We start from the raw sequence: 27,935 nt of genomic DNA on the forward strand, positions 1-27,935 counted from the left end.
TCCAACAGAAGGCAACAAAAAACATAAGGAGAGAAAGGATGAAATATGATGGTGAGCTAGCCAATAATCAAACATACCAGAATTTTTTTCAGATATATAAAAAGTAAAAGAGAGGCAAGTGTGAATATTGAACCACTGGAGGTATAGTAATGGGGACAAAGAAATGGCGGATGGGCTTTAAGAATTTTGCCTCAATCTTCACTGTAGAAGAGACTAGTAGTATGCCAGAAATTTGAGAGTATCAGGGGGCAAAAGTGAGTAGTTGCTATTACCAAGGAGAAGGTACTTGGGAAGCTGAAAGGAAGGTCTGAAGATAAAGTCACCTGGACCAGATGGACCGCACCTCAGGATTCTGAGAGGTAGCTGGAGATTATGGAGGGATAGGTAATAATCTTTCAAGAATCGCTAGATTCTGGAATGTCTCAGAGGACCGATAAATTGCAAATGTCACTCCATTCTTTAGGAAGGACAGGAGGCAGAAAAAAGGAAATTTAGCCAGTTCACCTGACTTCAATGGTTGGGAAGATGTTGGGAGTTCATTATTCAGGATGAGGTTTCAGGGTACTTGGAGGTACATGATGAAGTAGACCAAAATCAGCACCATTTCCTCAAGGGGAAATCTTGCCTGACAAATCTGTTGGAATTCTTTGAGGAGATATCAGACAGAAGCGACAAAGTAGTATCAGTGGATGTTGTTTACTTGGATTTTCAGAAGACCTTTTGACAAGATGCCTCCCATGAAGCTGTTTAACAAAGTATTACAGGAAAGATACCTGGCAGGAGACAGAATGGGAATAAAGAGAAGTTATTTTGGTTGGCAGCCTGTGACTAGTGATGTTCCGCAGGGTTCAGTACTGGGACTGCTTTTCTGCACATTGTATACAGTGATTTCGATGATGGAAGGTGGAGGGGCAAGGAACATTGAGGAAGCAGGGAGTCTGCTGAAGGACCGAGACAGATTGGGAGAATTGGCAACGAAGTGACAGATGGAATATGGTGTAGGGAAGCGTACTTTGGTAGAAGGAATAAAGGCATACACTATTTTTTTAAATGGAGAACAAATTCAAAAATCATAGGTACAAAGGGACATTATGAAGGATTCCCTAAAGATTAACTTGCAGGTTGAGTCAGTGGTAAGGAAGGCAAATACAATATTAGCATTTATTTCAAAAGGACTAGAATGTAAAACCGTAAGACACAGGAGCAGAATTAAGACATTTGACCCATCAAGTTTGCTCTGCCAATTCATCATGGCACATCCATTTTTCCTGTCAGCCCCAATTTCCTACCTTCTCTCCGTATCCCTTCATGCCCTGACCAATCAAGAATCCATCAATCTCTACAAACAAGCTGGATGAACTCAGCAGGTCAGCATCGGATGCTGCCCAACCTGCTGAGTTCATCCAGGTTGTTTGTACATGTTGATTTGACCACAGCATCTGCAGTGTACTTTGTGTTTCCATCAATCTCTGTCTTAAATAAACCTAAACACTTGGCCTTTAATAGATGCCTGTAACAATGAGTTCCACATTCACCCCTCCATTCTAAAAGGATGCCCGTCTATTCTGAGGCTGTTGCCTCCAGTTTTAGACTCTCCCACCGTAGGAAATCATCCTCCACATCAAAGCTTTTCACCATTTGATAGGTTTCAATGAGGTCACTCCCCATTCTAGTGAATAGAGGCCCAGAGCCACCCAACGTTCTTCATATGGCAAGACATTCAAACCTGAAGTCATTCTCATGAACTTCCTTTGAACCCTCTCCAGTTTCAGCACATCCCTTCTAAGGCAAGGGGCCCAAAACTGCTCACAATACTCCAAGTGAGGCCTCACCAGTGCTTTATAAAGTCTCAACATTATGTCATTTCTTTTATATTCTAGTTCTCTGGAAATGAATGCTAACATCACATTTGCTTTCATCACAGACTCAACCTGCAAACTAACTTTTAACCCTGCACAAGCTCTCCCAAATCCCTTTGCACCTCTGATTTTTGAATTTTCTCTTCACTTAGAAAATACTCTAACCTTTTATTTCTTCTACCAAAGTGCATGACCATTTCCTAACACTGTATTCCATCTGCCATTTCTTTCCCCATTCTCATCCAAGTCCTTCTGGAGCCTCTGCACTTCCTCAAAACTACTTGCCCCTCCATTCACCTTCATATCATCTGCAAACTTTGCAACAAATCCACCAATTCCATCATCCAAATCATTAACATATACTGTAATACAAAAAGAATCGATCCCAACACAGACCCCTGTGGAACACGACTAGTCACTAGCAGGCAATCAGAAAAGGCCCCTTCTATTCCCACACTTTGCCTCCTGCCAGTCAGCCACTGTTCTATACATACTAAAATATTTCCTGTAATACCAGGGCTCGTAGCTTGTTAAGCAGCCTCATGTGTGGCACCTTGTCAAAGGCCTTCTAAAAATCCAAATACATAACTTCAACCGATTCTCCTTTCTTTACCCTGCATGTTATTTCTCCAAAGACTCCAACGAACATGTCAAGCAAGATCTTCCTTTGAGGAAACCATGCTAACTATGGTCTATTTTATCATGTGCTTCCAACTAACTGAAACCACATCCTTAACAATCGACTCCAACATCTTCTCAACCACTGAGGTCAAACTAATTGGCCTAAAATTTCCTTTCTTCTGTCTCTCCCCCTTCTTGGGCAGAAGTGACATTTGTAATTTTCCAACCTTCTGGGACCATTCTGAATCTAGTGATCCTTGAAAGGTCATTACTAATGCCTCCACAATCTCTTCAGCCACCTCTTTCAGAACACTGGGGAGTACATCATCTAGTCCAGGTGACTCATCAACCTTCAGACCTTCCAGTTTCCCAAGAACCTTCTCTCTAGTAATGGTAACTTCACTCACTTCATGACGCCTGACACGGAACTTCCACCATACTGCTAGTGTCTTCCACAGTGAAAACTGATATAAAATATTTATTCAGTTCATCCACCATTTCCTTGCCCCCCCATTACTATCTCTCCAGCATCATTTTCCAGTAGTCTGATATCCACTCTTTCCTCTCTTTTATACTTACTATTCCATCTTTACCTTCTTAATGACTATTTTTAGTTGACTTCTATTGGTATCTGAAAGCTTTCCTATCCTCTAATTTCCCACTAATTTTTGCTCTATTATATGCCCTCTCTGGTTTTTATGTTGGCTTTGACTTTTCGTGTTAGTCATGATTGCGTAATCTTGCCTTTAGGATACTACTTCTTATTTGGGATGTACATACCCTGTGTGTCAAAATTGTTTTCAGCAATTCCAGCCATTGCTGCTCTACTGTCATCCCTGCCAGTGTACTTTTCCAATTAGTTCTGTCCAACTCCTCTCTCATGCCTCTGTAATTCCCTTTACTCTACTGTAATACTGATATGTCTGACTTTAGCTTCTCAAAATTCAGGGTGAATTCACATTATGATCACTTTCCTCCAAGGGTTCCTTTACCTTTAGCTCACTAATCAATCCTGGTTCATTGAAGATATATTGCACACATTGCACAGAACACAGGGGCAAGAATGTGATGCTGAGCCTTTATAAGGCATTAGACAGACTGCACTTGAAGTATTGTGAGCTGTTTTGAATTCTTAATCTAAGAAAAGGTGTGCAACCATTTGAGAAGGTCCAGACCAGGTTCTTGAGAATGGTGCTGGGAATGAAAGGGTTAAAGTACAGGAGGCTTCTGATGGCTCTGGAACTGTACTCACTGGAGTTTAGAAGAATGGGGGGGGGGGGAAGAGGAGGAATCTTATTGAAACATAACGAACATTGAAAGGCCTAAATAGAGTGGATGTGGAGAGGATGTTTTCTATTGTGGGTGGATCTTGGACCTGAGGGCACAGCTTCAGAATAGAGAGACGTCTATTTGGAACAGAGATGAGGAATTTCTTTAGCCAGAGGATGGTGATCTGGGTGGCCAGGTCATTGAGAGTATCTAAAGTGGAGGCTGATAGGGTGTTGGTTAGTCAAGACAAAGATTACAAGGAGGCAGAAGAATGGGATTGAAAAAGATAATAAAAATCAACCATGATGGAATGACACAGCAGACTTGATGGGCTGAGTGGCCCAATTCTGCACCTGCGTCTTATTTATAAAGGCATGCCCACAAATGGAGCTTGTGACGTCAAGCCTGCCTTAAGTTTAGATCAGTCTGAATTATCAGAATGATTTACACATCAGATTCTAATAAAATAGATTAAATAGATCCACTGGTCTGAATTACCCAACTCCATTCCAGAAGCTGAAAAAAATGGCCACAATAAAAACTTCCACTCCCACCCCCATTTTCTGTGGGACAACTAAAACCTAGCCTCAATTAACTGCACTACCTTAGAAGTGGTTAGCAATGAATATACACTGTGGTTCAAATAACTCCCACTGTAAAAAAACACAGCTTACCATCATGAAATAATGGCGCTTGTATTAAGTCCAATTGCTTACCCAACTTCCTCAAACCACTATTGTCTACTCCTCCCCGCGTCTCCCCCAATCAAAGATTCAAATTGAGTTCTTGGCAAGCTATCTTTGGGGAAAATATCCTTCATCCTCCATTAACTGATTCAGCCAGCAGAGACAGCTAACAGTGGAGCATGGGAATTTTAAAACCAACATGAAACATTAGTTTTGTGGTACAACATTCAAAATAACAGCCTCTAAAGATGGGTATGTCAAATCTAGTTCAGTAATCCAGTAAAAGGGTTCATGGATCGCACAACACTGAAATCAAACAAACCTCCCCCACCCCCCAGGTACAATATGGTAACAGGCCCTTCCAGCCCAATTAACCCAACTTGTACGACTTCAGAATGTGGGAGGGAACCGAAGCACCCAGACAAAACCCGTGCGACCACAGGGAGAATGCTTAGTCACTGGTAAGAACTGAATTTGGTTCACTGGCACTGTGAAGCATTGCATGAACTGCTACACTACCACGCTGCCCAAACACTACTTTCTGGATCATTTAAGATGAAAAAATAAGAAATCTTAGTCTGCTCACAAAATCCATACCCAACAACTCCAGTAAACTTTCTCGTTCTAAAAGGAAACAATTGAAACAAAGCTCCTATGGGAAACTATATTTTGTTGAGTAACTACTCAGCCAAAACCTTGGCAACAATGATATTAAAAAATTAATTCAATCAGTTGAACCATCTCATTCTCCCTTACCTGTTGCTCCAATGGGTGATGTTGCTGGAGTCACACTGTGTACATTCAGAGCCATATTCTGAGATATCCCTGGCGTGGCTGCAGATACCCCTGGAGGGTTTTCTCGCTGTGGGGATGTTAGCGGGGTGGTGGGTTGTGAAGTCGGCCCACCAGCTAGCCGTGCCAGACGCCTTCTGCGAATCTGTCAGTGAGAAAATGTTACTGTTGAAAGGAGAGAGTGCACTACAGCATTGAAATAGCAATCAGTTCACTAAATGCTCTGCAGTTTTCAAGTATCAGAATCAGGGTATCTTCAAAAGATGATGTTTCAAAAAGGTAGCATTCGTTATTAGGACTCCCATCACCCAAGACATGTCCTCTTCTCATTGTTACCATCAAGGTGGTGGCACAGGAGCCTGAAGACACACACTCAAAATTTTAAGAACAACTTCTTCCTCACTTCCATCAGATTTCTGAATGGATAATGAACTGATGTATACCACCTCTATTCTTTGCTCTCTTTTTGCACTAAATTTTCTTATACATTTCTTCATAGTTTTTTAAATTACATACCACAGCCTCAAAACATTTCACAATGTATGGCAGTTATAGTGACCCCAACTCTGAATCAAGTTTATTGTCAAAGACTTTAGTCCTGAGATTTGGAGAAGTCAGTAATCAGCCGCAAATGACATTGGTAAACTTGCAGTAAGCAAGATCTCAATCATGAAATGGCCCCTCCCATGAAGCCAGTACACGAAAACATTTGGGAGTAGCCGAGTGGCTTCAACGATAATTCCCAAAGCACTGCATGGCAGCATCCTCAAAAATCTGATACTGAAACTGAATATATTAAGCATGTGACTCAAAGACGGGTTGTTTTCAGGAGAAACTTGGCAGGGGAGAACGGCAAACAAGCCAGAGAATTTTAGACTGTCAAAATCCATTATATTTAAATTCAGGGTAAAGAAACAAATCCAAGGGGAGTTTAAACCTGGAGGATTGTACTTATTTAGAGATTCAGCAGGGAACAGGCCCTTCCTGCCCAATGAGACACAAGCCCCAGCAAACCACCTACTTAACACTAGTTTAATCACAGGACAACTTACAACCTACTAACCGGTACATCTTTGGAATGTGGGAGGAAACTGAAGCACCTAGCGGAAACCCACATGGTCACAAGGAAAATGTACAAACACCTTACAGACGGCGCAGGATGTCTCATTTAGGAAGATGGCAGGCATAGAACGGTGCAAGTCAGGATACAGGCAAAATTTTATTTAATAAACCTAGATTTACCAGGCAGTTGAGGTAAAAGGCAGAAAATGCAAAGGATTTCATCAATTTGGCTAAAGCCATTATGAAAATAGAAGGGTGGTAGTAATGGAGTATTTATGATCAGAGGGGCATTACTGATGTGAAAGATGTTACTAAAAGTTAAATTCTAGCTTTGGTTTTCCAAATATTTATTTAGCTGTCATGGCTAGCAGAAATAGAAAGTTTAAGATCTAACTAACCATTTTGCAATTCAAGGTTTCTTCTACTCAATGATTTATTGACTAACAATCTCCTTTGAAATTAGGCACAGAGTTAGTTTTATTTCCCTCCCCACTGATCTCCTTCCTGGCACTTATCCTTGCAAGCGGAACAAGTGCTATACCTACCCCTACACCTCTTCCCTCACTACCATCCAGGGCCCTAAAAAGTTCTTCTAGATGAGGCAACCACCGAGAGTCTGTTGGAGTCATTTATTGTGTTTGGTGCTCCCAGTGTTGTCTCCAGTATATTGGTGAGACCCGAGATAAATTGGGAGATCGCTTCGCCAAGCATCTATGCTCCATCCGCTAGAACAAGCAGGATCTCCCGGAGGCCCCCCATTTTAAATCCATGTCCCATTCCAATATATCCATCCATGGCTTCTTGCACAGTTGTGATGAGGCCACACTTAGGTTGGAGGAACACCATCTTATATTCTGTTTGGGTAGCCTCCAACCCGATGGCGTGAACATCAATTTATCAAACTTCCAGTAACAGCCTTCAACGCCCCCCTCATCCATTTCTCAACCCCTTTTCCCTCTCTCACTTCATCTCAGCAATCAACCTCCCAGCTCTTTACTTCATCCTTCCCCCTCCAGTTTTACCTATCACCTGGTGGTTCTCTCTCTCCCCTCCCCCCACCTTTTAAATCTACTCCTTAGCTTTTTTTTTCTCCAGTCCTGCCGAAAGGTTTCATCCCAAAACATCAACTGTACCTTTTTCCACAGATGCTGCCTAGCCTGCTGAGTTCCTCCAGCGTTGTGTGTGTGTGTTGTTTCTTGACTTGTTTGCCCCATAACTTAAAATCTACCAAATCACAAAGACTCTTCTCGGGCTTCCAGTCAGGTACAGGCATCAATTTTAACATTTCGATGACAAACTCTGCCATCTTCATCAGGGATGATGTTGGGCATGTCTAGTCCAAGGGTATTTATACCCCACTGTCCAACCTTCTTGATTAATTAGTCCCCATCCATCAGGCTTCCACTGTCCCACTTTGCTTACAATCAAATTCCATTTCTTACTTAGAGCAAGACCTCATGGTGGAAACCCACATTAAGGAGCACGGGAGGTGTATCCGTGTGGGTTACCCGGAGAAATTAGCAGTAGTAGAATATTGCATTCGCAATGGCCAAAGGATTGTCTTTGACAGTACAAAACTACTGCACTGTGCCAACGGCTTTTGGGACCACCTGGTGAAGGAAGCCATTCAAATAAAACCAGAAAAGAATTTTAACAAAGACTAAAGGTCTCGTTCTAAGAACTGGAATTCGATTGTAAACAAGGTGGAACAGCAGAAACCTGACTGGATGAGCACTAGCCAATCAGGAAGGAGAGATGACGGGGTATAAATATCACCGGACTACACATGCCCAAGCATCATCCCTGATGAAGATGAAGTTCGTCATTGAAACATCAGTTAAAATCGATATCTATACCCAGCTGGAAGCTTGAGTTTATTCGTCACATAAGCCAGGAAAGAACTAGATCCTTTTTCATCTATCAAATCAGTTCAATTTGTGACATAACAAATAAAACAAAAGTGCCTTGCCCAAGCTATTCTGCAATGCTCAAATCTCTAGTCCAAGCGACCAACATTCTCTTTAAAGGGCAACACCAAAAAAATGCTGGAGGAACTCAGCAGGTCAGGCAGCATCTGTGGAGAGGAATAAACAGTCGATGTTTCGGGTTGAGACCCTTACGCAGGATTGAAGGGTCCAAGCCCAACCCGTTGACTGTTTATTCCTCCATATAGATGCTGCCTGACCTGCTGAGTTCCTCCAGCATTTGTATGTGTTGGTCTGGATTTCCACCATCTACAGAATCATTTGTGTTTACGTTCCCACTAAAAGACTGCAAAATATTACTTTGTTATTAATAATTTAAAAATTAACTTGCAGCACAAAGGATCTGAATGAGTAATTGTTCCACTGTGGTGCCTCGGTTTAATATTCTTGACAAGTTTAAACTGTCAAAATACTACACGATTCGATGCATCACGTTCATACACCACTACAAAAACTAAGAGCTTATCGATACAAAAGTCCTGAAGGAGAAGAGCCAAAAAAACTACACAGAGGATAATGATGAAATAGAAAAACCCTGGGGAATGCAAATTAGTCATAGTAGCAATCACAAAGTGATAACAAAGAAAAACAGTTTTGGTACTCCTGTGTCCAATTAGAATGAATGTAATATCTTCTTGTTAGACCAATGGGGAAAACTGTATTCACAACAGAACATTTCTAAAGGTGGTTTATAGCCCTTGAAAATATCGATGGAATTTAGAAAGTGTGGAAGTCATTTTTGAATAGGAAAGCCTAATGTGAAACAATATAATAAAGAGTACAATTCTTTAGTGATGACAATTAAATTTATGCATAATTTACAATACTGAGAGCACATTTTACACTACCTAACAGTATCGTAGGTACCAAAATAGAGTCAAATCACAGGTGCTTGAATATTAACAATGCAATTCTTAACAGCACAAAGTGAACTACTATTAAGCAAAAGCTGTGGTTAAACAAAGAGACACAAAAAATGCATTCAGGATCACAGCAAGCATGACCAAAGGATTAGACAACTGATTTGTTTCTTGTCAAACTCCAGATAAATAATCTGAAGACTGATAAAAATGTAAAGAGTGTACATACCTCACCTTGGTCCGCACCAAAGCCAAAAATAAAATTACTGTGTAATTTTCAGTCAAAAAAACCATGTTCACCACAGACATTATAGAAATCAGTCCACAAAGCTTCAGTAAGTTCTAAGATGGACTTCCCCTTTCTAGGTATTAGCTGGATTTTGACATCTTCTGCAAGAGATGTGTAGCACATAGCATCCAAACTAGCCGATCATCTCACCAACTTGCAGAACACAGGCAGCAAACAAAAGTTTAAAATATTGAAATATTATCACTTATTTTTTTCCTTAGAGAAATGAAATTTTAAAAACTGAAAAATCAAAATGAAATTTTATTCTTGTGCCTTTAGCAGCAGTTGCACTATATATAGTATAATGTATATGATAATTTTCCAATATCCCTGCAAAATAGTCTAACCTTATTTTGCTGGAGGTGGGCTGGGGGGGGTAAGCTACTGGCAGAGAAACTAAAACCGAACCAGGATAGAGGGCAAAGCAGCTGGGCAAAGTGAAATGGTGGCGTATGAAACAAAAACAGGAGATGGACACAGAGAAAAAGCAATTGGATGAAGGGAACACAAGTTAGATACTGGAAAATCTATTGAAAACAGTAACTACGGAGGAAAACTGAATGGACAGAGTACAGGACACATACAAAGATAGGACTGGTCAGGGCGTTAAAGGTTATGAGGAAAAGGAAAGAAAGTAGGGTTGAGAGGGAAAATACAGCCACGGTTGAATGGCAAAGCAGATACAATGGGCCGAATGGCCTAATTCTGCTCCTGCATCTTAGTTTTAGTTTAAAATCTGACTGAGATTTTTGAGGGAGTTAAGCTTTGTACAATCGAAATTAGTTTCCCAAAGCATAACATTGAAAATAACTACCCTGTTCAACAGCAGAGCACTTGAGCCTTTTTATAGGCAGAATGAGTAAAATGTCAAAATTTACATCAATTAACTATTTGAGATTTAATCCATAATAGTGCTAGAATGAAAATCAGCCATTCTGATAGAATCGAAAAAGATCTAACACCTTATATTCCATCTGGGTAGCCTCCAACCTGATGGTATGAACACTGGTAATGGCCCCCCCACCATTCCCTTCTCCCTCTCTCACCTTCTTGCCTGTCAATCACATTTCTCTGGTGCTCCTCCCCTGTCAGACTCCCCCTTCGTCAGCCCTGTATCTCTTTAACCAATGACCTTCCCAGCTCTTTACCTCATTCCCCCCTCCTGGTTTCATCTATCACCTTGTGTTTCTCCCTCCCCACCTTTTAACTCTACCCCTCATCTTTTTTCCTCCAGTCCTGCTCAAGGGTCCGGGCCCAAAACTTCGACTGTATTCACTTCCATAGATGTTGTCTTGCCTGCCAAGTTCCTCTAGCATTTTGTGTGTGTTGTTCAAATTAACCTCCAAGTTTTCAAATTTATGCTGCCAAGATGTAGGGAATGTCTTCTGATCCTATATTAAGATCTATTTTGTCTTCCATTTGATTTGACAATGGGCAGAGGCATAAAAGGATCAATGATACCTTTTAAATTTGCACACAATATTGCTTTTGCAATTCTGCAAAAACATTGTGGGGAAAAATGCTACAAACAAGTCAAACATTTATAGTCTAGCAAACTTACAAACTTCCTCAGCTCAATCTTAGTTTCTCTTTCACACCCTAATCACTTCCTAATGCTGGAACCACTTGAACCTTGAGTAACTACATTGCAGAATAAAGCTAATGACAATAACTGGGAGTCAGAGCACTACGGCACAAAAACAGGCCTTTCAGCCCATCTGGTCCATACAAAACTATTATTCTGCTGTTTCAGCAGCCACACCTGGACCAGAGACCTCCATACCCCTCCCATCCATGCACTTATCTAAACTTCTCTTACATTTTGCAATCAAGCCTGCATCCACCATTTCCACTGACTGTTCGCTACACAGTCACACCACCCTGTGAATGAAGCTTCCCCTTGTGTTCCCCTTATTTTACCTTTCACCTTTAACCCATAAACTCTAGTTCCAGACTCACCCAGAGGAAAGAAGTCTTCTTGCATTTACCCTGTCTATACCCCTCCATTCTGTATAACACTATCAAATCTCCCCACATTCTCCTCTGCTCCAGGGAACAAAGTCCTAACCTATTCAACCTTTCACTATAACTCAGGTTCTCAAGTCCCAGCAACATCCTTGAAATTTTTCTGAGTAATTTTAAGGGCAGAAATAGCTAGTACAAGAGGACTTAATTTTAAGGTGGTTGGAGGAAAGTATAGGGGGAAATGTTAAGAGGAGTGTTTTTATTATTTTCATTTTAATTATTTATTAAATTTTAGAAATGACAAAGAATAAATGTGATGATAAAATAGTAAGAAAAATAATATTAACCCTCCCCCCTCCCCTTAACCCTACCCCCCTTAACCCTTATCTAAAGAAAGAAAAAAAAAGGAAAGAAGTGAAAGAGTGCCTGGATATCGGAGGATCCCCACATACTCCATGGAATTCAAAATAATTTTGTTATTTATTTTTACTTTCCCCAATTACTTTATAATTTTATCTTCAAAGGACCTATGTATTTAATCCTATCTTTTGTAAGTATGGGAACCAAATTTTCAAAAATATATCATATTCATTTCTTTGATTGTATGTAATTTTTTTATGTGGAATACAAATATGTATTTCATTATTCCAACGATCCATAGTTAAATATAAATCAGATTTCCAAGTAACTGCGATAACTTTTTTGGCTACTGCCAAAGCAATTTTTATAAATTTTTTCTGATACTTATTCAATTTAAGTTTCTGTATTATCCCTTCAATGTCTCCTAATAAAAATAATAGTGGACTATGTGGGAGTTGTACTCCAGTAATTTGTTCCAATAGAAGTCTTAAATTTATCCAAAATGGTTGAATTTTAAAACAAGACCAAGTAGAATGTAAAAAAGTACCAATTTCTTGATTACATCGAAAACATTGGTCAGACATATTTGAATTTAATCTATTTATTTTCTGTGGTGTTATATATAATTGATGTACAAAATTATATTGTATTAATCTAAGTCGAACATTTATTGTATTTCTCATACTATCAGAACATAATCTTGACCAGTTTTTTCCATCAATTTTAACATTCAAATCAGATTCCCATTTTTGTCTTGATTTACGAATTCCTGATTTAATTGTCTCATTTTGAATCAAAGTATACATACAAGATGTAAATTTTTTAATTTTTCCTTTCTGAATTAATATTTCTATTTCATTAGGTTTTGGTATCAACATTGTTTGACCCAGCTTTTCTCATAAATAGGCTTTTAATTGAAAATAACAGAAAAGAGTGTTATTTGATATTTGATATTTATTTTTTAATTGATCAAACAACATCAATATACCTCTTTCAAAACAATCACCTATATATTTAATCCCTTTTTGGAACCAATTATGTAAAAGCTTATTATCCATTGTAAAAGGAATAAGCCCATTTTGAATTAAAGTTCTTTTTGCTAATAAAGATTTCTTCATCTCATCGTCCATATTTACCTTATTCCATAAATCAATCGTGTCTTAATATAGGAGATTCATTTTTTTCTCATATCCATTTGGATTCCCATTTATATATAAAATCTTCTGGTATGTTTTCTCCTATCTTATCTAATTCTATTCTAATCCATGCCGGTTTTTCTTCATCAAAAAAAGACGCAATAAATCTAAGTTGATTTGCTTTATAATAATTCTTAAAATTTGGAAGTTGTAACCCTCCTAAATCAAATTTGCATGTCAATTTTTCCAATGATATTCTTGACATCTTTCCTTTCCAAAGAAATTTCCTTACATATTTATTCAGTTCTTGAAAAAACTTCTGAGGTAATTGTATTGGTAAAGTTTGAAATAAATATTGCAATCTAGGAAATATATTCATTTTTACAGCATTAACTCTACCTATTAATGTTATTGGTAACATCATCCATTTATCAAGATCCTCTTATTTTTTTTAATAATGGCAAATAATTTTGTTTATATAACTTTTTTACATCATTATCAACTCTAATACCTAAATATTTTATCCCACTTATTGACCATCGAAATTGAGTTACTAATCGACATTGATTATAATTTCCTTTGGTAAGGGGTAAAATTTCACTTTTATCCCAATTTACTTTATACCCTGATACTTTCCCATATTCTTCCAATCTAAAAGATAATCTTTGCAAAGATTGCAATGGGTTTGTTAAATAAATCAAAACATCATCAGCAAATAAATTAATCTTATATTCTTCTTGATTAACTCTAAAGTTAATCCCCAATGTCTGAACCCCCAATGTCTGAATCTGTTCTAATTAATTCAGCTAATGGTTCCATTGCCAATACAAATAATGCAGGTGATAATGGGCAGCTTTGTCTAGTTGACCTCGTTAAGCAAAATGGTGTTGAAATCCAACCATTTGTAACTACTTTAGCTTGAGGATTAGTATTCAGAGTTTTAATCCATTGTATAAAAGGAGTTAGAAAAAGAGTGGTGAGTAAGTGGAACATCCTACCAGGGGAAGTGGTAGTGGCAGATAAATTAGAGACATTAAGAGCCTCTTAGACAGGCAAATGGATGATAGAAAAATGGGAGGCAAGGGTTAGATTGATCACAGAGTAGGTTAAACAGTCGGCACAACATGGTGGACCAAGAGATCTGCACTGTGCTGTGGTATTCTATTTACTTGTTGAGATACAGCACAGAATAGGCCCTTCTGGTCCTTCAACCCTATGACCCCACTGACCTCAACCTAATCACAGGACAATTTACAATGACCTATTAGCCTACCTGGTACATCTTTGAGGGAGGAAACCAGAGCAGCTGAGGAAAACCCACACATTCCACATATCATGGAATGTTCAACATCAATTTAACTCATTCATTTTCCACAACAGCCAACTGAAGCCAGTTTGTGTGAGCTTCATTAGTCTGAAGTTGTTACAGAGGATATGAGGGGCAACTGCAGCTGCCAAGCCTTATCCGTTGCTGAAAACATCCAGGCCTTGTTACTTCATGATTAAAAAAACATCCCTGCTTAATTGCCTTCACTCTACAATGCATTAATGCAAGGGCTTCGAAAGCTTCACTTGTTCTCAAAACTTACTGAGTCAATTGTGCATACTGATCCAAAATGTCTCCTGATTAAGCAATACCTCAAATTTTAAATATCCTGGTTATCAAATGCACCTTTGATCTAGTTCTCCTCTTCCAGCCTTATCCCCCCCCACAAAGAAATCTGCACTCATCATTCAGATTTCTCATCCCCCTCCAAGTTGAATTATTCCACACTAATAGCTATACCATCAACTTCTAATCTCCCAACCTCAAGTTCCTCAGTAAACCTCTCTCCGTCTTATGTACAATTACCTTGTTTAAAACCTACACCTTTGAACAAACACTCCCATAAAGAACTTTGAAACATTTGATAGATTTTATTTCATTCCTGCCACTGGATTTATGACTGCTGTCCACGTTTTTGGAGCAAAGAAAAGATTAAAACATTTTCAAGACTTTAATAGCAGGTCTAAAAACAAGTTTATTAAAGCCTTCCAATACAAAAACAGAGGTCTCACAAATTTCAAGATTAACTGTGGAAAACATTATAACTATTTGCATTACCATCTGGTATGGATCATAAAAACCTGCAGAGGATGGGAAACTCAGTCAACTCCATTATGGTCACTAGCCTCCCCACCACCCAGGACACATTTCAAAATAGGACACCTCAAAAAGGTGGCATCCATCAGTAAGGACCCCCATCACCCAGGACGTGCCTTCTTCTCTCTGCTACCATCTGTGAGGAGGCACAGGAGCCTGAAGACTCAATGTTTCAGGAAAGCTTCTTCCCCTCTGCCATCCGATTTCTGAATGGGCGATGAATCCACGAATACTACCTCAGTATTTTTTCATTTCATTGCACTACTAAATTTAATTTTTGTACATATGTTTTACTGTAATTTAGTTTTTATTATGTATATTTAATGTAATTTAATGTATATTTTTATTACTGCTGCAAAACAAATTTCATGATGTATGCCAGTGACGTTAAACCTGATTCTGAATTAGCAAACTACCAATACTACTACAGTACTATAAAACTGCATTAGCTCCTAATAGTAATCGGAGGAATTCATCCAGTTATATGCTGCCATGTTCTTTTGATTGACTGTAAATGAACAAGTCAATGCAGACACCTAGTGCAGATAACAGACTGCCTTCATACAATGCTATCAATGAATGCATCTTCCAAATTTTCATTTTCATTGTAATTAGATGATTGTCAATGCCTTCAAATTCTTGATAGTTCCTAACTTAAGTAGTGAAATTGTTTCATTTTCACTCACAGCTGGTTCTGGCATTTCCAACATGAATGCTTGAAACCACAGTGAACAAAAACAGTTCTGAATCGTCTTAGAGCTCATTTCTTGCAAACTCTGAGACAAAAAAATTGCTTTTTGAACACAAGTGCATGCAACTGATGTTGGTTAGAAACTGTTTGGCACAGACTTCTGTCCCAATTAAGCAGCATAAATGAAGGGAATCCCAGCTATTTTTTCAATTTTGATTTTTAATTAAGAATTGTCCCAAGTAAGTGGCTGTCACAATTATCAGGAATCCATTACATTTAAGATTAACCCTGATTTGACACAAGCGATGCATTTCACTGTACATGTGACAAGTCAAGATAAACTTTACCTTTCATCTCTCTACCCTATGGATGAATTCTAAGCCTTTAAGAAAAGCCAACTACTTCATAACTTTTGCAGACAGAATTAATATTACTTAGCCAGAGATACAAGTGGTATGTTAGACCATACACAAAATGCTGGAGGAATTTAGCAGGTCAGCAAAATCTAAGGAAATGAATAAACAATCAACATTTCGGGCAGAGACCCTTCTTCAGGACTGGAAAAAGAAGTCAGAGTAAGGAGGCAAGGAGATGGGGAAGAAGTACAATTCGGTGGGAGATAGGTGACAGGTTCCCAGAAAGGATACATGGCTGTGGGAGCAAGACTGGGTGAGCTAATGGTTGAAGAGTCAAGGGGCCGCAGAGATCACAGAAGGGGAGCAGTGAGAGAGGGCATCACTGAATTCCTGAAGGGAAGATTTAAACTTCTTCAGGGTATCCCTCAAAGAGACTTTGCAATAATAATAGCAGTGGTATCAAAAACATGATAAAATCTGCAGCTTTGGAAATCCAAAGCAACACACACAAAATACCCCTTCCCCTCTCCTGATTTCAACTGTCACCTACTTTGTAGTTATTCCTCTCCTTTCCTCCCCCCCACCACTTTGCTTTCTTTCCAGTCCTGGTGAATGCCTGAAACATAGACGGTTTACTCTTTTCCACTGATGCTACCTGGCTTGCTGAGTTCCTCCAGCATTTTGTATGTTGTTTTGAAAAAGGATGCAAAACTAAAAAAAAAGCTCCTGCTTTACAGTACCTCAACATATCCAATCCTGGCCCCAATACCTTCACTTAGGCACTTCACAATTAATGGCACTCAATGCAAAATTGGGATCTTGGACAATCATTCCTACATACAGTCCACCAGCATTAACTCATTGACAATCTATGGAAGTTCATCTTGTTTCACATCCAACTTGGAGCTTCCAGGTCGAAGAGGTTTAGTATTACTTTGTACTGCAGGTATCCAATTAGAAAAGCTAGAAGCACGGAATAAAAAAAGTAGGCAGACTTTCATTAATATATATATATATATAAAAATGAAGGGCATTGGTGAGACATCTTGATGAAAGTATTGGAAGTAGTTCAGGTTTCTCATATCCAAAATCATTGACTCTTTCTACAGGTCCCATCTGACGTGCTGTTCACACCATTTTCTGTTTTTATTTCAAGCTTCTAGCATCTGCAGACACAAGAGATTCCATGAAGGGGAACAACAGTTGATGTGTTACAGAACAAAATGCTTCATCAGAACTGGAAAGGGGGTAAACACTATAATGAAGTGTGTGTGTGTGCTTATGCGTGCAGGTGGGGAGGGGTGGTAGGAGCACACCCTAACAGGTGTTAAGAGTCCAGGTGAGCAGGAAGGTAGGAGGGTGGGAGAGCCCTGATGAAGGATCACAGCCCAAAATGTCAACTGTTCATTATTCATCACAGATGCTGCATGAACTCTAGTTCCTCCAGCAGTTATGAATGGCTTCAGCACCTGCAGGGTTTTTTTTTATTATGGACAAGATGTTTACTCAAGCTTTGTAAGACTAACAGATTTCTTTCTTAAGACAGACAACATTTTGCTTTATCCCAAAAGGTGCAAGTAGAATTTGGGGCAACGTTAGAGAAAACTCGTGATAAGGATGTGAAAGATATCAGGACAAGGCAAAATGTTAAATTTTATTTAAATCAGGTCATGATTTTATTGAATGACAGATCGGACTCAAAGGTTTGAGGAGCACATTCCTGAATTTCATGTTTATGCAAGCACTTTTCTACAGAGATCCGATGTTAGGTTTCTTTTGTCCTGGAATATGAATACTCTATGCTAAATGACAATACTCACCTCAGCCCTCAAGAAGAGTTAAGCGTAACATAATGCTCTGAGGGGATGGGGGAAGGGGTCACCAGGATTCCAATAAGATAGCAGTAAAAAGGATTCAAATCAGGTGCACTGCACTACAGTGCTGTCAAGTTTACTGTCACCTGACTATGCATATATAACCAAACAAAACATTCCTCCAGATCACGGTGCAACCACAAGACATCACATACAGGCGATAAAACATTACCACAAATAAGTATAATTCAAAGTGCATGTAGTGCACAGTGCAAGTAAACAGCAAATGATTACCAGCTTGCTGTCATTGGACTGAGAACTCAGAGGAAGGAAGGGATTCATTAGTCTCACAACATGAGGGAAGAGGCTGTTACTTAGACTGGCAGTCCCAGTCCTGATACTCTTCTATCTCCTTCCTGACAGTAGTGGCTCAAAGAGGTTGTGGGATGACTGGTAGGGATCCTCAGCATTGCTCTAGGCCAGAGGTCGGCAACCTGCAGCTCCAGAGCCACATGCGGCTCTTTGATCTCTGTGATGCGGCTCCCCGTGGTTTGTTAGCTTTTGAAATGTAATTCGAAATTTGAAGATTATGGTGATCTTGTACAATATGAAAACTTTGCGGAGACACCGTTTCCTGGCACATCCGAACCGGCTCACAATTAGCTACCATTCCGACTAAGGGAGATAGCCTACGGGGGTTTGTGAGTACGTGTCTTTTGGAGCATCCGCGCCCACGGGGACGGGTTGAGGGAGGCTTTAAAGCAAGGCTGTTTAGTTCGAATAAAGTTACCTTTGACTGCAGTCTTTATTTTAGTGCTGTATGTAGCACTACACCGCTACAACGTGTTTTTTATCGCTATTAATATACATCACCACTGCCAACGCCTGACACCCGCCAGTGCGCGATTTCTTTTAATTTTTCGATCCAAGGTAGGCTAACTACGGAGTAACCTTCAACCCAACGTCTTTTTTTCGGAGTTCAAAATGTTTTTGTTGCATGCAGAAATGTAATTTCGTTTTCTCTGCAGGAGTTCATCAATTTCATAAATGCAACACATTATAGTTTGTTTATACATAGCATAAAGGCAAAAAAAACCCGTTGTATGCAGTGTTATTTCATTTTGTGGCTCCCAGTGTTTTCTTTTCTGTGGGAAATGGGTCCATATTGGCTCTTTCAGTGGTAAACATTGCCGACCCCTGCTCTAGGCCTTTCGTAACATACCTCTGTACAAGAAATGCCATCCTGACCTCTTTTAGAACCAATTCCATTAGCACCCTCAATCCCAGGAGTACATGCTGAAGTGCCAAGAAGAGTAAACAGCAAGAAGATTAACAGTCACCTTCAGGGTAAATTATGCAAACTCATGGTTGATGAAATTTAACCCAGTGATGTGAGAAACAAAGCATCTAGAAAGGAAAATAAAGCACAAGATGGTTTATAATTTTATTTAAAAATGGCGTTGAAACAAAAGGAGAGGACTCAGACAAATCTCAGATGGGAAGTTAATAAATATAGTTGCAAAAGCTCTGTGGTACCTTATTAGGTCCAGGAGTGGAACCCAGTGTGGTCTTCTGCTGCTGTAGCCCATCCACTTCAAGGTTCAACGTGCTGTACATTCAGAGATGCTCTTCTTCACACTACTATTGTAACATGGTTACTTGAGTCTCCCTCTGGTGCTCCCCTCCCCCTTTCTTTCTCCCTAGGCCTCCCGTCCCATGATCCTTTCCCCTCTCTAGCTCTTTATCCCTTTTGCCAATCATCTTTCTGGCTCTCAGCTTCACCCCACCCCCTCCGGTCTTCTCCTATCATTTCACATTTCCCCCTCCCCCTCCTACTTTCAAATCTCTTACTATCTTTCTTTTCGGTTAGTCCTGACGAAGGGTCTCGGCCCGAAATGTCAACAGTGCTTCTCCCTATAGATGCTGCCTGTCCTGCTGCATTCCACCAGCATTTTGTGTGTGTTGCTTGAATTTCCAGCATCTGCAGATTTCCTCGTGTTTACTTGAGTAAACAAGTTGCCTTCCTGTAAGCTTGAACCAGTCTAGCTATTCTTCTCTAACCTCTCCCATTCACAAGGCATTTTTACCCACAGAGCTGCCCCTCACTGGATGCATTTTTGTTTTTTGCACCATGCTCTGTAAACTCTAGAGCAGCTTTTCCTCAAGCTTTTTGCCCTGGAGAAACTCTTGAAATAAATTTTAAGGTCTCAGGGAACCCCTGCGTAATAATTATTATATCAACAGCTCATGATATGTTAGGATGAAAATTTCCCTCCAATTCTCTACACCAGTTGAGTTTGTTCGCTCCCATAAGTCAGATGACAGAGCACAAGGGGAAGTTGGGGGAGCTAATTCGGGAAGGAGAGGCTGACATCACAGCCCAAGTTGAGAGAGTCAATTTAATGCTCGGAAAACGCACTTCACTCTCCCATCAGCCTACCATCCTCCCCTCTGTGCAATACAGAGTTCAATTATCAACGGCCTCCCCTATCTTGCATCAAAAACTGAGAATGGACTCAACCAAATAAAGATGGCTGTACTGTGCACCACCCTACTGGACTGAGAGGCCTCTAACAAGATTGCTAACGGGGCTGCCCACCACGGCGAGCCCAAGCATCACATGTCACGCCAAGTTCAAACAAATGTTTTTTTTAAATTGCGAAATCTCACGGAACCTCAGTTGAAAAACCTTGCTCTAAGAGACTGCTGTGCATGAAAACCACAGGAGATCAGCAGCTTCTAAGACACTCAAACCACCCCCTTTGGCATCAACAAACATTACACAGTCAAAGTCACTTAGGTCACATTTCTTCCCCACTCTGATGTTTGGTCTGAACAACAACTGAACCTCTTGACCATGTCTGCATGCTTTTATGCATTGAGATGCTGCCACATGATTGGCTGATTAAATACTTGCATTAACAAGGTATACAGGTGTACCTAATGAAGTGGCCACTGAGAGCAAAAGCCTTGATTATATAAATAAGGATGTTAAACTTTAATCAAATATTAAGTCAAATTCTTGGAAGTGCATTTCATAAAGAGGTCGTGGATTTTGGCAAGGCTGATGAGATTTCCCAGTGTGGCATTGTGGATATGGGAATTCTAGCAAATCAGCTGAAGATTAGAGTTAGTAGACATGTTCAAATTAAGTGTGGTTTTGATGCATTACACAAGGAGAATGACTTCAGAATTAAGGCAGTTTGTGATCACAGAATATAGATTTAGAAAACTGGCAAAAAGAAAGAGAACACAATGAGTAATAGGCACAAAACACTGATGGAACTCAGCAGGTCAGGCAGCTTCTATGGAAAGGAATAAAGAGCCAACATTTCGGGACGAGACCCTTCATCAGAGCTGAGAAGGGAACACTGACTTTTTATTCCACTCATTGGATGCTGCCTGACCTACTGAGATGCTCCAGCATTTTGTGTGTGTTACTCCGGATTTCCAGCCTCCGCAGAACCTCCAGCGCCGAGTATAATATTAACTCATTTTAAAAGACAGTAAATTATCTGGAATGCACTACCTTACCATCTGCTGGAAGAAACTGGATATTGAACTTAATATACATGTACACAAGGGAAAGAAAAATACCAGAAAAGCAGTCTAATAGGATAGCTTTTAAAAGTGTTTCCAAAAATCCCACCTGCTTTAACTGAAAACTAGCAAATGTACCTTCAGCAGTGTGTCTGCAGTCCAAGATTTCTTCCCCGAACCCCTCATCTTTTCCACGTTGATTTGTTCCACTAAAACTTCACATTGTGCAGGTGCTGGAAACCCAGAGCAACACACACAAGATGCTGAAGGAACTCAGCAGATATCACCCAATATCAATTTTTAAGTTCAATAGCCATGCTAACCTCTCTTCTCCTGCATAGATTTTCCTGTATTAAGAGAGCAGTTTGTTATTGCAAGTAAATGGAAATGTTATATTTATCCAATTACTTCACGATTATCTTTTGTTCATTTCTCTTCCTGTGTACACACCACTGCAGAATATCCTGGTCAGAAAGGCACATATTGAAGATTGGGGAAAACTGATAGTACACAAAATAAACAATAACTGCATTCAAAAGATCACAAGAACATAAGACTATACGATAAAGGAACAGATTAGGTCATTTGATCCAGAGTCTGCAACATACATTCAATCACAGCCTATTTATTTTCCACCTCAACGTCATTCTCCTGCCTTCTCCCCATAACCTTTGATGTTTTTACTAATTAAGGACTGATCAACCTCTGCTTTATGACATGGCCTTCAATGGCAATGAATTCTACAGATTCACCACCCATCAGGTTAAAGAAATTCTTCATCTCCACTCTAGAGGGAGATCCTTGTATTCTAAGGGCTATGCCTCCGGCCCTCAGAAACCCCAGGATACGAAATATCCTCTCCACACCCACTCTATCTAGGCCTTCAACATTTGGAAAGTTCCAATACACAGCAATGTTTTGCAGCCAGTTCACAAAACTACTAGACATACTTCTTTTGAGGAATGTTGCCTCAAGAATGCAATGTCGATCAAGGATCCCCACCAACTCATGCCCTCATTACTATTTATTTACTTATAACAGAGAGAAAATGAGGGGAACTCATCAGGCCAGGCAGCATCTATGGAAAAGCGTTGACGTTTTGGGTCAAAAACCTTCAGCAGGACTGTACTCTTTTCCATAGATGCAGCCTGGCCTGCTGAGTTCCTCCAGCATTTTGTATGTGATGTTCGGATATCCAGCATCTGCACATTTTCTCTCGTCTGTGATTGGAACTCACTTTTCACTGTGTTGAGCACATCTGTCACTCTTCCGCCCAACTGATCAGTCCAAGTTCATCTTCCTGCAAACGAGAGAAAAGCTGCCCCCCCCCCCCCGTTTCTTCCATGGCCTTCTGTCTCTTTCACCAACTTCCTAGATCTTTGCTTCATCCCTCTCCCTCCAAGTCTCATCTACCGCCTGGCGTTTCTCTCTCCCCTCCCCCCACCTTTCAAATCTACTCCTCAGCCTCTTTTATCCAGTCCTGCCAAAGGGTTCTGGCCCAAAACGTTGACTGTACTTTCCATAGATGCTGCCCGGCCTGCTGAGTTCCTACAGCATTTTGTGTGTTGCTCATCTTCCTGCAATGTTTTTGTAAAACCTTCAAACTTTTCAGCACATCTATAAAATCAAGTCAACTGTATCTACAGAACCATATATATCAAAGCTGAAATTACTGTGGAATGGCAATAACAGCTTTCCAGTCACACAGCACATGAAATACTCAATAATCATTGCAATACACACACACACAACATGCTGGAGGAAATCAGCAGGTCAAGCAGCATCTATAGAGAGGAATAAACAGTCAAGATTTTGAGCCGTGACCCTTCATCAGAACTGGGGAAGAAGCTAAAAATAAGGAAGTAGTAAAGACTGGCAGGTGATAGGTGAAACCAGGTGAGGGGGAAGATGGGATGAAGTGAGCAGCTGGGAGGCAATAGGTGGAAGAGGTAAAGAGCTGAAAGGAGAAAGAAACTGAAAGGAGATTGGACCATAGGAGAAGGGGAAGTGGGGGAGAGGGAGGTGATAAGACGTAAAGGGAAGCCAGAATGAGGAATGGAAAAAATGAGGGAAAATTTAGAGAATTTCTACCTAAAGTTAGAGAAATCAATGATCATCTTTTTTTCTCCTCCCAACTATGCCAATTTTTTTCCATTAACGATATCCTTAGATCTTTTTAATTGACTAACCTGCCTCAAGGGACCTTGTCAAGGGCTTGCTAAAAACCAACATTGACAATACGATGTGCACTTCCATCAATGATCCCCTTATTTCCTCAAATAACTCAATTGTGTAGTCAAAAGTGACTCTCACAAATTCCCACCGGAAAACCCCCCAAGTAATCTATAGTAATCTAAATGAAGGTCTTATAGAAAGGATCCCAGTAGCTTGCCCACCACCAGATTTAAATGAACAGACCTCTAAGTACTGGCTTTAATTACACCACTAGCGTGTTCTGGCTCAACTGCTGTTGTGAGAAAAAATTTAAAAATTGTAATTAGACCTTTGCAGCTCTTCCTTCTTCCATAATTGAAATTTAAACTGAAAGCGCTGCAAATGAGACTAGCATCTCTGAAGAGAAAAACAATGATCTCAGGTCAATACAGAGATCAAATACAGAGGAAATCCAAGCAAGTTACTCGTTGCTCCCTTCTCTGCACTTCAGAGCCCTCTCAAAATTACCACTACTTAATAGTTTATCATCAAAAAACAAGGCCGGTTGCTCAGAGATATATCTCTATACCACAGCAACTAATGAGAACAGGTATGAAGGCTTCCAGCTACAGTAAGTCAAGCTGACATAAGTATGCAGTTATCCTCAAACAAGTCCAGTTGGAATTTGCAACTTTAAACTGAAAATTTCACTGGATCTAAATACACTTCCAAAATAGTTAAAAACATTACAAAAGTTAACGTGTACAAATCTCAAAGGACTGTGTGTTCAGGCAGCAGTGGTGGTGAAGGGACGGGGGCACGGTTTATGTACAACTGCTTTCACTTCCATCTGTGGAAGACCTTGTCCATTATACACTAATCAAATGGTAACTACAGAAAAGCCCAGAACATGAGCTAGTCCTAGATGACTTGAACAAGTGAGAGATGCTGCATTTGATAACCTATTCACAAGTTGTATTTGACAAACTCACATAAGAAAGACTACAAATAGCTGGAGATTACATTAGGAATTTTGGTATTTTAAGCCATTAAGCTGCTGCTTGAAATGATAACTAGCAGATGGAAACAGTTCCAGGAGTAGGAGAAGGGACATTTGTTGCTCAATCGTAGATGAGTAGTAGGCAAATATTTCCCAAGTAATGCTGCACCAACAGCAGCTGCAGCAAAAACCATTAATCCATTGCAGGAGTAAAACAAGAGTAGGTAGAACACAACTTGCGGGAGGAGGAAAAGTATAACAAAGATTCATTCACATTTACTAAAATTTTTGAAAAATTAAAATACTTAAAATTAAACAAGTATTATAAAGACATGAGTGGTGGGGTGGAGATGCACCTCTAACAGAGGAGTAGTAAGACGTGCCTTCCTGCCATCATCCTGCAGGTCATTCTTGAGCAAGGTGCAGCATCCGCTTAGCCCCTGATCAGGGACACTTGAAGCCCTGGGAGCAGGTGGTGGATGGTCATCTGAGTAGCTGGTGCAGATCACAAGTCCTGGTTAGGTGATCACTGACGCCAGGCAGGTGATCTCTGAAGGGTATTGTTAATAGCTGGGGTCACCGTTTTTGTAAAGACGCTCCCCAGAAGGAGGCAATGGCAAACCACTTCTGTAGAAAAATCTGCCAGGAACAGTCATGGTCATGATGCCATGATCGTACACGTCATACGAGAGCACATGCAGAGCCTCACCTGGAGAGTTGAGAACAGTTTTGGGCCCCTTATCTTAGAAAGGATGCTGAAACTAGAGAGGATTCAAAGAAGGTTCATGAAAATGATTCCAGGATTGAATTGCTCGTTATATGAAGAACATTTGAAAACTCTGGCCCCTTATTCACTAGGATTCATACAAATGAGGAGCAACTTCATTGAAACCTATCGAATATATTGAGAAGATGTTTCCTATGGTGAGAGAGTCTAAGACCAGAGGACACAGCCTCAGAATAGAGGGGCATCCTGTTTAAAACAGGGATGAGGAGGAATTTCTTTAACCAGAGAGTGGTGAATCTGTGAGATTCTTTGCAGCTGTGGAGGCCAATCTTTATGTATACTTAAGGCAGAGGTTGATAGACTCTTGATTGGTCAGGGTATGAAGGAATACAGGGAGATTGGGACTGAAAGGAAAATTGGATCAGCTATGATGAAATGGTGGAGCAGATGCAATGGGCCATGTTGCTTAATTCTGTACCAGTATCTTATAGCCCTATAATGATGATTATAAAGACATGGTACTTACCTGAAGTAAATGGTCTTGTCATTATGCTGGAACTCTAATCTTTGATCAACTACAGTAGACAATAATTCCATCTAGACTAAGGGTTATGATTTCAACCTCCACACCCCAAGTAAATCAGATGCATCAAAGCACAACTGAACAGAGTTGTGATAAATCTTAAGGTTGTAGCAGGTCAGCAAAATGGACTCCAGATACAAATCAGATGCAATCAATAAAAAGCTTCAGAAGTGACATTTGGATATGGAGGACTGGGACAAATAATTGCTAGTAAATAATATATGAAACTAAAGCTTAATTTAATATTCCTTAGTGATATCACCATACCTGTACAACCAACCTGATGGCAACTTAGAAAGCAAATTTGATCTACAGAACTTGAAACTTTGTTCAGAATGATAAGTATAAGTTGCCCTTCTTTCCACCAACTGATGCACCTCCCTCTATCTATGACCTGTCACTGCACTGTGAACATTTTAAACCACTTTTTATAATGCTAGTACTTAGGCATTTTATTCCCATATCCATACGTCTAACTTTATTTTACATAATTCTTTATAATTGCTAAATTTGTTGTTGCATGTGCACCAACACAAATTCCTAAATGTATATGGTGAATAAAGCTGATCCCTTCATCCTTGATCAAATGTCAGTGAAAATCACAAATTAATGTTTCCACTATCCTCAGTTCTCATTCAGCCACGTAACATTTGCAAAATAAATTTAAATCAGAACAATTTAATAATTTGCTATTAAGATGCTATTGAGAATAAATTTAACTGAAATGTGTCCTATTTATACAGTCATGTAGAAGGCTAAGCTTCTCTCACATTAAAGGAATCATATTTTCACAAAACTCGGCGCTAATTGATGAATATCTCTCGGTCTTCTCCTTGACTCACCCTCCCCCCCAAAAAAAATAAAACACTAAAGGGTTTTATTACCTACAGCGCTAGACTGAAAGTCAAAAGTATAATCAGCTTTTTAAAACTACAAGAACCTAATGAATTTAGTTTGGACAATGCACACAATGAATTCAAGTGGTATATTTTTTCCCCAAACCGCACAAAATCGGAAGATATATAATCACTTATTTACTATGAAAAGGGTTTTGTCCACTTTCGCATCAGCACGTATGTTTGAAGTTCCTATAGTTATAAATAAGGCTGCACACGAATTACTTTTAAAAGAAGACTTGCAAAACAAAATTGAAACTTATTCTTTTAAAAAAAACCTTTTAAACGCTGAAATTGCCAAAGAACGGCCTACAAATGTCGACTTCAAAAATTTCAACAAAAGGACACGCAATGAGTTTCTTATATGGACACTTAACTCAGATTTATGCTTGCACACGAAAACAACCAGCTTTCTAAATAAATGAGAAACAAAAATGAATCAACGAGGGCTCTCCTCACCTCATCAGCACTAAGTTCTTCCATTCTTTAAGTGTATTTTTCACGTTTTTGTTAAGAGAGAAACACGATTCTTTTCAGCAAAGATGCATAGTTTGTCACAGACTCTTTGACTGAAGACGGAGGAGGATGTGTGAGGGCGGGGTAGAGGACAACTCTCGTCCCTTCAGCCTGTGAGGAGAGGCCTGCCCCTGACACAAAGTCTTATTCATCAAAACAACACCCTCGCCATTTTGATTCCATCAGGTGACACGGCGCATGCTCGGCGGCGACAGCCAATCGGCGGCCACACTCGCTCCCGATCGCCACCCAATCAACGGAGCCGGCACGCTCACCAATGACAGGCCGCGGCGACACAGAAAGCCTGCGCCCCGATTGGCTGAGAAGTGCGCTAGAACGTGGTTACCGGAGTTCCGGGTGTGTTGAGAGGTGGTCAGGCGAAAAAATTAGTCTCGCTGAACCATATAAGGAAATGTAGCGCATGACAAAAAAGCTTGATGAAAATTCCGCCAATGAGACGCTTTGAAAGGGTGGAATACGAAGCATCTGAGGCACTGTGATAGTTATGACAATGGCAGTGAGCTGGTTTGGATCTGATGGACGGAACGGCCTCATGTATTGTCTATGTTAAAACGTGAGGGCCATTTGCAGACTAAACAGAAAAAGCAGAGTGTTTTTAATAGTAAACACA

General features: G+C 40.0%; 1 protein-coding gene across 4 annotated transcripts in view; it reads right to left on the reverse strand.

The window, feature by feature from the left end:
- The window catches only part of ube4b (ubiquitination factor E4B, UFD2 homolog (S. cerevisiae)), an 88,743-nt gene extending 61,249 nt beyond the window's left edge, over window positions 1-27,494 (reverse strand). The window contains exons 1-2 of one of the 4 annotated variants that reach the window (XM_059952241.1): window positions 27,248-27,494; window positions 5,192-5,372 (exon numbers count right to left, since the gene is read on the reverse strand). In XM_059952241.1, coding sequence (XP_059808224.1) covers window positions 5,192-5,372; window positions 27,248-27,271 — 205 coding nt within the window. In that variant the 5' untranslated portion in view covers window positions 27,272-27,494. Of the gene's footprint in view, window positions 1-504; window positions 518-5,191; window positions 5,373-27,247 lie in introns of those variants that run through there. The other 3 variants (XM_059952243.1, XM_059952242.1, XM_059952244.1) reach the window with 3 other exon arrangements.
- Between the last annotated feature and the right edge of the window lie 441 nt (window positions 27,495-27,935).

The sequence above is a fragment of the Hypanus sabinus genome, chromosome 27 (assembly GCF_030144855.1).
Source record: "Hypanus sabinus isolate sHypSab1 chromosome 27, sHypSab1.hap1, whole genome shotgun sequence".
Classification (NCBI taxonomy): domain Eukaryota; kingdom Metazoa; phylum Chordata; class Chondrichthyes; order Myliobatiformes; family Dasyatidae; genus Hypanus; species Hypanus sabinus.